The sequence below is a fragment of the Camellia sinensis genome, chromosome 4 (assembly GCF_055761805.1).
Source record: "Camellia sinensis isolate YWXY chromosome 4, ASM5576180v1, whole genome shotgun sequence".
NCBI classification, from domain to species: Eukaryota; Viridiplantae; Streptophyta; class Magnoliopsida; order Ericales; family Theaceae; genus Camellia; species Camellia sinensis.
The window spans coordinates 24,903,102-24,914,919 of NC_138964.1; the positions used below are offsets into that span (position 1 = coordinate 24,903,102).

The window sequence follows — 11,818 nt, forward strand, 5'->3', positions numbered from 1 at the left end:
TTTCGACTAAAATTAAAGGGCAAAATAGTTCACCAACTCTACACTCATAGTTCCAGTGATTTGTCTCTTGTGTCAATTTGGTATTTGTAGTTCTAACGCATCAATTTTACGGTGGAACAAAGCTGATTCATCCTTTTTAGGTAATTGAGAGACGAGAGATGACTTGCACCAAGTGTCTTTTGTAAGGAGAACTTATATAGAGGTACTAATAGGTGAACTTTGTCCAACAGGTCCTGTAAAAATTAATGGCCTTTTTTTTTTATCAAACACTATTAAAGAACATCACTAATTGTTAATTTTCAATGACATTTTGAAAATTTTATTATAAAAAATGTCACTAATTATAAGTTTTAACAACAGTTTAAAAAAATGTTCACAAAACAGGTCATTAATTTTCAACTTTCAACGATAGTTTAAAAAATTTGTCACAAAAAAATATCACTAATTGTAAGTTTTAGTGACAATTCATAAAAGATGTGACAAAAAAAGTCATTAATAGTCAATTTTTAGTGACATATGTAAAAAAACGTCACAATGCTACGTGGTCAGTTTTTTGTTAATTTATTAAGACCTATTGATAGTTTACATTTTTTAAAATTGTTGAGAACACCAAGTAAACAATGCTATGTGGCATTTCGGGACTATCGGTAATTTTCTCACATTACGTGAGTTTTGTCAAGAAAATTGATATATAAATTGCAATAAAAAAAAACCTTGTGTAGGCAATGATACATAGTATTCTGAAACTATCAATAATTTTCTCACATTACATCGGTTTCATCAAAAAAATTGCCATACAAGCTACAATAAGAAATATTAAATTAACCAAATAATAAAATTTTCATATTAAGTGGACTAATTATTTGTAGAAATGTTAAATTTTAAGAAAATTTTGTGATACACACTTTAAAAAATATATATTATATGTCTCAGTTATAGCTTATGTGATTTTAGTTATGACCCATTGTGGTGTTAGTTGTGACTTAGTTATGGTTCATTATTAGGTTGATTATGACTTAATTATAACATATTGTGGTTATAATCGAAGAGGTTTTTGGTTATACTTCAAGTGGTGTTTGATTATAACACATTGTGGTATCTATCTATATATTATATAAGGAAAATGGAGTTTCTAACCCACAAGTTTTGTGGGAGTTCCAAATTCCAAATCTAAATTTCATAATTTTTTTATTTTTAAAAATTAAAAAAATTTCTATTGGCTAACTGATAAGAGTATGAGTTCCAGTGGTAACTTAAAGGCTCAAGCTTCAAAAAAGCTTACGTTGCAGCCTCAAGAAGAAGAGCAGCTCAGATAGATCAAGCCTCAGATAAAAGCTCAAAAGATTAGGCCATAGCTGTAGCCGCAGTTGCAGCTCACTCAACACAAATGTATGCTAGTGAATGGCGTGAGTAATGAGTTAGACAAAAGTGGGTTATATATGTAGTGAGAGAAATGTAGGAGTTAGATAGATACAGTTAGCTAGATATAGTTAGTTAAGAGTTTGTTATAATAAACTCTTAACAACTTGTATATGTACCTGCAACAGAGATATTATTGAATAAGAAAGATCAAATTCATTTTCTTGTTATGGTATCAAAGCCTTGAGCTCTTACGAGCACCAAAGTTCATCAATGGAAAATCCTCTTTCTTTTTCATCTGTTTCTCAATAAATTCCAAAAAATTTAAATATCCTTCTTTTGAATTTCAATTCCTTCGTGACTGTAAAGTTAGACTCTACAAACTATTTGATTTGGAAAAGTCAAGTCCAGAATGTATTACAAGCAATAGATCTTCTTGAATTTGTTCTTGGATTGGTTCCTTGTCCAAACTCTGAGATATTTGATTCTTCTAGTAAAAATATAGCAAATCCATAGTTTTTGCAATGGAAGATGATCGATGCACATCTGCTTAGTTTACTTACTGTTACACTATCATCTCATGTGTTTGCTTTAGTTCTTCAATATCATCATTGTTTCAAAGTTTGGATTACTTTGGAAAAACGATATACTTTACTATCTCGTTTGCATATTCATTAATTGAAGAATAAATTGCAGTCTGTTACGAGAAAAGGTTTAACCATGAATGAATATCTGAATCAGATAAAAGAAATCTCAAATCAGTTTCGTTTTGCCTCATCTATGATTGATGATGTAGATCTTATGCTCTTAACTCTGAATAGCTTGCCAGAAGAGTATGATGCTCTGAAAACAACCATATGTGCTCGAATGGAATCCATTACAATGGATGATTTGTGTTCACTTTTGAGTTCTGAAGAAATACATATTGAGAACAAGGCTCAACTTGTTGTTCATGACACTACAGTGGCTTATGTTGCAATCAAAGGTTCGGAAAATTCACAATCTTATCATCAAGCTTCAAGATCATATACTACAAATCCTCAAGGTTACAGAGGTCGTGGTCAATTTCGTGGTTCTAGAGGAGGTCGAAACAGAGGTGGAAGATTCAATTGACCTACCAAAGGCAAATATGGAGGAAATCACTATAATTCAAACAACAATGGTTGTCAGATCTATGGAGGTTATAATCCTAATGCCTTTGATTGTTGGTGGTGAATGGACCCTAATTTTCAACCTCAACATTCAAATTTTTCATCACAATTCTCTCCTAATGTTGTGCCTCAACCAAGAGCTTATTTTGTTACAAGTGTGCAATCATCTTCTTCACTTGCTTCCCCTACTCCTTGGTACATTGATTTTGCTGCCACAAATCACATCACCAATAATCTTACTAATCTTCATCTCTATCAACCATATCAAGGACAAGATCAGGTCACTATAGGAAATGGTCAAACTGTTCCTATACAGCACATTGGTAATGGCTTGTTACCAACTTCTAAATATTATTTTCAACTCAATCATATTCTTCATGCTCCAAACATTGCTTCAAGTCTATCATTTGTTCATCAATTAGCAAAAGACAATAATTGTTCAGTTACTTTTGATGCTAATTCATTTGTTATTCATGACAAACATACGAGCCAAATACTGCATAAAAGATCTAATGTGAATGGTCTGTATCACTTTGCTACATCTTCACCTTCATCATTTCCTTGGGCTCATATCACTCAATCATGAGTTTCTCTACCTGTTTGGCATCAAAGACTTGGTCATCCATCTCCTTTGTAATTTCATCATGTTGCTAAGCATCTATCTACTGTTTTTAGGAATAAAGAATACCAATATTTTGTTTGTACTCCATGTAATATTGCTAAGGTTCACATATTACCTTTCAAATTTTCAAGTACCATTGTCAAACAACCTTTTTCTCTTGTACACAATGATGTGTGGGGACCCTTTAATACTTCTACTTCTAGTTATAAATACTACTTGTTGTTTGTTGATGACTTTACAAGAATTTCATGGATCTATCCTCTTCATGTTAAGAGTGAAGTGTTTTATACTTTCTTACACTTTAAATCTTATGTTGAAACTCAGTTTTCTACTTCATTACAAGTGTTAAGAACATATAATGGTATTGAATTTGTCAACAAACAAATGCATGATTATCTGGTTGCTCATGGTATTATTCACCATCTTACTTGTCCATATACTCCTGAGCAAAATGGAGTGGCAGAGAGAAAATTACAACACATAACTGCGACTACTATTGCTTTGTTGTATCAATCATCTATTCCTTTTCAGTTTTGGTTTGAGGTAATGGCCACTGCAGTATTTCTCATTAATAGATTGCCTAGTTTGTCTCTTGGTCATAAGTCTCTTTTTGAATTATTTTTTAAAACTCTGCTTGATTATAGCTTCCTTAAAGTCTTTGGGTGTGAGTGTTTTCCTTGGCTTAGGCCTTATGCGTCTCATAAATTGGCTCCTAGGTCCGTCCCTTGTGTGTTCATAGGTTACCATCCTACTGACAAAGGCTATAGATGTTTGGATCCTAACTTAGGAAAATTTTTCCTCTCTAAACATGTCACTTTCCATGAAACTTGTTTTCCCTATGCTATTAACTCTTCTCAGTCTTCTAGGTTATTTACTATTCGGTCTTTCTTTCAGATTAACCGTATTCTTTCTAAACCTACATTTCTTTCTTTTTCTCTTATCACTTTTAGCTCTTCTGTACCACCTCCTTTATATGTTCTTTCTATTTCTTCTTTTGTCCAAGCTCTATCAGTGTCAGTCCCCTCTATAAATGTACGTAATATTGCCTCACATGCTTCATCACCTTCTTTACTTGTTCCATTACCCCCTGTCTCTGTATGTTTGTCTCCAACTTCTGCTTCTCATTTTACTCCTGAACCTCCTATCATTCCTTCTCCTATTCCCATTCAATATATTGTTATTCATCTTCATCTGCCTCCTTCTTCTTCTACTACTCTCAATACTCATCCTATGATCACTAGGTCCAAGGCATGTCATCTTACTGCTTCTGCACCCATTGATCTCTCTACTATTAAACCTACTTCTACTACTCAGGCTTTACTCTCTCCTCTATGGATTGTAGCCATGAATGAGGAGTTTCAGGCTCGTCAAAAGCAGGGAACATGGACCTTGGTTTCCTTACTCCCTAATAAAACTGCCATTGACGGCAAGTGGGTTTTCAGAATTAAGAAAAATTCTAATGGTATTATTGCCAGATATAAGGCTCAATTGGTTCAGCAAGAGGGTGTGGACTATCAAGACACCTTCAGTCCAGTTTCTAAGTAACCAATAATAAGGATCTCGTTATGTCTTGTTTTGCAACAAAATTGGATCCTCAAGCAATTGGACATCTCTAATGCCTTTTTACATGGGAAATTAGAAGAAGAAGTGTACATGGTTCAACCTCAAAGGTTTATAGATGCTTCTTATCCTACTCATATATGCAAGCTTCAAAAAGCCTTGTACTCTATTCCACCTTTTCTACATTCTTATTTACTCAAGGTTTTCACCATCGTCACTTTGACTCATCTTTGTTCATCAAAAAAACCTCTGCTCATCTTACTATCTTACTCATCTATGTAGATGACATTTTGGTTACTGGTAGTGATTCCTCTGTCATTGATTCCTTAATTACTCAGATACATGTTGCTTTCTTCATAAAAGAGTTAGGAGATATTTCCTACTTTATTGGGATTTCAATTCACTCTCATTCTCAGGGTTATTTTCTTTCCCAACTAAAGTATGCTACTGAATTGCTTCATAAGGCAGGTATGGTGGAATGTAAACCTTGCTCTACTCCTATGGCTGTTAAGCCTTCCATCTCTTCTTCTGATGCTTTACCCTTACTCTGAGCTTGCTTTCTATAGGAGTTTAGTTGGTGCCCTTCAGTACTTGACTATTACCAGACCTGTTATTGCTTTGGCTATAAATCAAGCCTACCAGCATATGCAAGCCCCTACTATTGCTAATTTTGCCATGGTTAAAAGATTACTTCGTTGTATAAAAGGCACTATTTCTCATGGTCTGAGTTTTACCCCAGGGCCCTTTAATCTTCATGTCTTTACTGATGCAAATTGGGTAGGTGATTCCTTGGATCATAGGTCAACTTCTGGGTTTTGTGTTTTGGGACCCAATTTAATCTCATGGTATGCTAAAAAGCAACCTACAACCTCTCGTTCATCTACAGAGGTTGAGTACAGGTCCATGGCTACTACAACTGTTGAACTTGTCTAGTTACAACAGTTGCTTAAGGATCTTTGTGTTCCCTCTCATTCTCCTCCTGTATTATTGTGTAACAACATCTCTACTGTGGCTTTAACCTCTAATCCTGTTTTTCATTCACGGTCCAAACATATTGAAGTGGATTTCCATTTTATCCGAGAATGAGTTGTTTCCAAACAAATTGATTTTGTTTACATTCCAATTGTAGATCAAATTGAAAATATGTTTACCAAACCATTAACCTAATCCAGATTTCATTATCTCAAAGACAAACTTCTGGTGCTTCCACGTCTCATCTATTTGAGGGGGGATGATAAAATTATGAGTTCTAGTGGTAACTTGAAGACTCAAGCTTCAGAAAACTTTATGTTGAAGCCTTAAGAAGAAGTGCAGCTCAGACATATCAAGCCTATAACGATCTCGGTTTAGACCCAACTCGTTTATTGTTTTGGATCCGGGATTCCTTGTTGTGATGTGGCATGACTCAAACTTACCCCTAAAAGTTTGGCTCATAACCGGTCAGTAATCACACAATTACCTACGGCCTCATACAGAAAACAAATGCTTTTAGTAATGGGGCCTTAAGTAGAAGTAAATTTAAGAAATAACGTCCATGGAACAGTGCTTAAATGGTCAAGATAAAATACTTATATATATAGAAGTCAAGACATTAAGTTACACATCCACAAAACCAACATAACAAACATCGGACACAAGTTTTAACATAGATATAAAGTCAAAAGACAACAGCTCCATCTTGGAGTTTCGACATGACAGGTCCTCATAAGCAATTTCTTGAGCCTGACTCTAAGGTTGACCTCCATGCTGATCACCTACATACATATAACATAGAGAGTGAGCGACGCTCAATGAATAACAGTAAAATAAAGAGAATCAAATGAATAATCTTAAATTAAAAGAAAGCATATTATGTGGGTGTTTGGGAAGTGAGTTTTTATGTAAGTTTTTTTAGTTGTAGGATATTATTGGAGAAAAATTTGTTTGTGTTTGGGAAGGTAGTTGCGTTTTTTTGTGGTTGGATGTGATATTTGTGAGAGAAAAAGTGAAATGATTATGGAGTTGGATGTGATATTTTGTTTGGATGTGTTTTTTTTAGTTTTGCAAAAAGTTTGTCCTTTTGTGAAAAAAATCGACAAAAATCCAAGTTCATGACTTCCCAAACACCACCTATGTGAACATAATACTTTTCCACAATTACATCCTTTACAAAATTATCGATAATCACATTTACAGAACGACCTTAGGCCCAACATATTACGGAATGGCCTCAGGCCCAACATATAACGTAATGTCCTCGGCCCACATATATCAAAACAGCCTCGGGCCCTTGTAAGAAAAAACGGCCTCAGGCCCATATATATGAAAATGGCCTCGGGCCTACATATGACAAAACGGCCTCAGGCCCACATATGACAAAACGGCATTGGGCCCAAACGTATGAACACATATTACAGAACGGTCTTAGGCCCACACATTAACAGCTGTTCATAACGACCTCAAGTCCAATCATATATTATCATATCATTAACAAAACGGCCTCAGGCCCAAGCACATCATAGCATAAACTGGACGACCTTAGGTCCATTTTGCACACATCATATAACATTCATGAAACTCATACATTTCGATCAAAACACAATTTTGGAATAAATCACCATTCATGGATCAAAATAAGTAATTGAGAACATATCTTTACAATACTGCTACTTACTGTGCGTTTGGTCTTGCAGCATCTCCTTCGGCACACGACCTACACAAAATTTCACACAAGCACATTCTATAAGTAATTCATTTCGTTTCATTTCATACACTTTTCTTTTAATGATTCACATCCTTTTTCAATGTGTTTTTCTTCATCAATTCTTTTCCCGTAGTGTTTAAATAAGGTCGAGAATGCGTTCAAAAGGTCAGAGACGTTAACAAAAAGAAAACAAAAATTTTCCCTTTCAGCCACTAGTGCGGTAGGCCTCACGGCTCGAGCGGTCGGGTTCCACTCATAAGGAAGTAGTAGCCGCTTGAGTGAGTAGAATGCTCTCCCCCCATTTTGATTCATGCTCTGCTTGTGTGGAGCTCGCAGCCACACGAGTGGTCTGGGCAAAACCAGATAGTCTGAAAATGAGCTTCAAACCCCAAGTTTCCAAACTCAATTTCAAGCCCAAAATCTTGCAAAACTAACTCAAAAACATGACATACTAACATCATTCAAGTGTAATTTCAACTCAAACACATCAATCTTGCTTAAGGTTCAAAATCAAGCGCTCATCTTTCCATATATGCAAGAATCACATGATCAAGCTCAAAATACATGTATACATGGATGATCTTTACACAAATCTTTGAACAATCTAAACCTTATCTCATAAATTATTCTCAAGACTGAACTCAAATCAAACAAAGTTAAAGAAATCAAAGCTCAATTTCTTGAATTTAGCTTAAACAACTCTCAACTCCAAACCCTAACTCAAATAGATGATAAACCTTTAGATTAATTCTTGATTCCAAACAAAAGATGAGTTATTACAAGGATTCTAGAGGGATTTTCACACCTTAGCTTAAATCTTGAGTTTTCCCCTTGAATCTTTCAATCCTCTTGCTTCTCTGTTCAACTCTAGGAGTTCTCTTCTTCCTCTCTCTCTAACTCTCCCTAGCAAATGCTTTGTTGATATAAAATGATCTCAAGACTTACTTAAGTCTTACCATCTACATACATACATCCATAACTTTGGCTAATTGAACTTAAATTAGCTTAATCTAGGTTTTAGGCTAATTAAACTCAATTAATTCATTACGAATTATAACTTTACAAAATTTCATAGTAGGCTCTAAAGATCATGCTAAACACCTATATGAAGTCGATTTTGGTTTCTGGCACCTCTAAGGCTCTCAATTTTCAGTTCAAAGTTGTAATTGCAATAGATTTTCCTACAAGTAATAGATATAATTCCAAAATCACATAAATCACATAATTAAACATGCAAATTCATATCAAACACATAATCACATGCATAATTAAGCACAATACAGGTTGGGTTATCACATGACAGTTGTTCATGCCTTATTTCATCTTATTCCTTGTTGAGTTTGATTTTTAGAGTGTCATTGTTGCATTTGGAACATGTTGGGAGTTAGTTTTTCAAAACTGTTATTACCTAGATTTTGGCTTGTTTGCTCGAGCGAACTTTCTTGCGCTCGAGTGAACTTTGAGAACTTTTAGTACTTTTGTAGTGTAGACACCCCATTTTTGACCGTCCTCAAGACTTGGACGTCACCATTGGAACACTCGGTGATTACCCTTGTTTGTGTTCGTTTGGAGTTCCCGGAGGTCTCGGCTACGCGCCTTGCCTTAGGATCTCCGAACTCGACTGTTTAGTGTCTGGTTTTGCACCAAACACTTGTGTTTTGCCTTGGAGGGGCAGGGAATGCCTTGTGAGGCATCCCCACACATCACCGGCCATGGCCAAAGGCCACCGGCTAGTGTTTTGTTGCCATCGGCAATCTATATTGCCGGTCGGCACTATTTGTTGCCGGTCGGCACTCCTTTTTGTCAAAATGGCAATTTTGAGCAGCCGACTACTGTTCATCTACTTTAGGTAGATATTTTGTGCCAGCTGTGATAGCTCGTGTATGGAGGGATTTCCCTCTAAGCAAGCTTGTTGTGTAAGCTTTGTAAGGGGGACTTCTATAAGAGGAAGGCTCTCCTCCTTCTTCTAGGTTAGCAAGTTTGAAGAGAAAACCAGAGCTTATACATATACATACACTCTCTCTCTATATTTCCTCCCTCTCTCCTCTCTTATGTGTGTTTGGTGGCCTTAAAGTGCATTTCTACCTTAGTTTTGCACTAACACACACTACCACACCTTACTTCGACTTTGAGGCACTTTGAGGGTTGTTTGTTGAGTTTTTGGAGTGGTTTTGGTCAATAGAAGGTGGCTGGATCATCTGTTCTTCGAAGGATCTTCAAGGGTAATCACTTTGCTTTAGTTTTCCCAAACTTGCACTAGTTTTTTACCTATCTTTCTTGCTGATTTAGGCTTTGTGCATAACATAAAAAAAGCTTATATTTTCATTCTTAAGAACTTTTATTAAGAGTGTTTTGTGGTTTGAGTTCAAACTCACCCTCTTAGGCCTTATTTGGCCCCTTTTGGTGCTTCCTTTGTAAGGCCTTGTTTTCTTGAGTGTCTATCCTTCTCACCACTGAAAACCAGTGGATTTTCAGCGGTAAGAAAGGTGGTTTGAAGTCTTGTGTAGGAGAGGGACACCCCTCTCCCTTCATTGCCTCATTTTCTTGCCTTTTGGCTTAAAAGGGTAACATGCATGTTTGATTGATTTTGGCCTTTTTCAAAGGTTTTTGGGTGTTTTTAGGTCACATGTAACCTCTGTTTTTGATCGGATTAGTGCCCTTTTGCATGCTTACTATACTTGCTTTACATTTCTCTATTTGGCCTAGAAATGCATCTTGTGTTTAGGCCATGATTCTTGCATGTGTTAGCCTAATTTCATGAAGGTATTGGCATTACTTTACCATGTTTAAGGCCTGTTGGCCATCTGTTTCAGCCATGCTTGCCATGTTTGGTGTCATCTCTTTGTGTTTTGGCTTGTAAGCTTTGAGTATATTGGCCTGTAGCATGCATAGCTTAGACCATTCCCATTGTTTGGCATCATTTAGGGTCGTATTTCAGTCCATAAATCATGTTTGTTTGTTTGCCTATGTGACCTCCTTCATGCTTTGAGGATGTGCCCTTTTATGCCTAGAAATGAGCTTTGGTGCATGCATCTCATTGGAGCCATTCAAGCTGCCATATCAGTGGGTTTGGAGTCCATTTTGCATGCTAAGTTTCTATTTTTGCTTGTCTAATTCATGCCATGAATGGTCATGTTAGTGGAAGTAAAGTGTCCCCTTTTTGTGCCTTAGCCTTAGGTCCATTGGCTTGCATGTTGGCATGAGTGTTTGTCCACCATTTTGGGCACTTTTGGCCACTGTTTTGGGGTGGATTAAGGTCTGCCCCTTTATGGTTTAAGCCCACCATTGCATACTTGTCTCATGTTTGTTGCATGATTGCTTCATTAGGTGTTGTAACATGACGTTCCTATTGCTTAAATCATCCATGTTTGCATTGCATTTGCATCTTGCATGCCTAGCATTGTATACTTGCCATAGTGGTTGTATGGTACTTGGCATGACTTGCATCTTAATCTCATATTGTATCTTTGGGTCATGAGTGCATAACATGCATTGCATTACTTGGTATGGGGTGTCAAACCAAGTGTGAGGGTTAAGGAGCGTTCATACTATAAGTGATGTAACGCGTCTTAACTCTCGGTCACCGGGGCCCTTGACTTCGACATGATAGGGTCTTGGTCCTCATTTGTGTGTTGCATGCATTTTTACATCAAATGGCAAGCTTGATCACTTAGGCTATCATGCACAATTGATGGCTCGAGAATCGAGGGCCATGCTTCCCTGAGTTCAAAGCATGATGGGGAGCATGACCATGCTCACATGTGCCTAAAATCCCATGGCATATACTGTCTGTCCTCTGTTGCTGTCAAAACTGTCTTCTGCAGGAAGTTTCTGCCGACCGGCAGCATCCAATGCCGACCGGCCATTTGTTAATGGCCGATAACTCCATCAGCAGCCGATGGAAATTATCTATGGCCGGTGGGCATTTCCTCCAGCCGATGGTATTCTACAGTGTGCAAGGAACCTGTCCCAGAACTTTGGAAATTTTTAGAGAAGCAGGGCAGTGTAAACAGAGGCGGCAGTGGTATGGTGCGGACTTTCCGGGCGAGACGGGTTCGAGCATGCATCATTCGCGCATCCCAAGGCGGGGGCTGTGGCCACCTTTCTTTTTGTATTCATTCTGTTAATTAATTAGAAATTCTGTAATAATTTATGTGTTTATTATTCGGACTGTAATATTTATTTGGACCCTCCGAGTGAGGGCAATTATGTAATAAGTGTGCGTGAGTGTGTGTATGTCTTCCAACCCCACGTCTTTCTTCCCTTTTATTTACCTGCTTATGATGGTAGACTAGGGCATATTTTAAATTAGCATACCTTATGCTATGCATGCGTGCATCCATACATTGTCTTACATGCACTGGGCTCGGTACATCATACTAACTGAATTTGTACTTCAATTCCGAATCGAATACGTGCATCAATTGATTGCATTTCACATGC

The 11,818-nt window shown here is 36.9% G+C and overlaps 1 protein-coding gene across 1 annotated transcript; it reads left to right on the forward strand.

The window, feature by feature from the left end:
- Nucleotides 1-2,574: 2,574 nt before the first annotated feature.
- LOC145823647 (uncharacterized) lies at nt 2,575-5,625 on the forward strand. Its single transcript, XM_082923136.1, has 5 exons — nt 2,575-3,024; nt 3,457-3,675; nt 4,027-4,594; nt 4,975-5,160; nt 5,267-5,625. Exons 1-5 carry the CDS (start codon nt 2,575-2,577, stop codon nt 5,623-5,625), a joined length of 1,782 nt encoding a protein of 593 aa, XP_082779262.1.
- Nucleotides 5,626-11,818: the final 6,193 nt, after the last annotated feature.

Excerpts from the sequence above, each read along its gene's own strand:
- LOC145823647 (XM_082923136.1), top strand. The coding sequence starts at position 2,575 with ATGGACCCTAATTTTCAACCTCAACATTCAAATTTTTCATCACAATTC. Across the intron at positions 3,676-4,026 it reads CTTTTCAGTTTTGGTTTGAG|ATTAACCGTATTCTTTCTAA; the intron begins GTAATGGCCACT and ends TCTTTCTTTCAG. Across the intron at positions 4,595-4,974 it reads AATTAAGAAAAATTCTAATG|ATGACATTTTGGTTACTGGT; the intron begins GTATTATTGCCA and ends TCATCTATGTAG.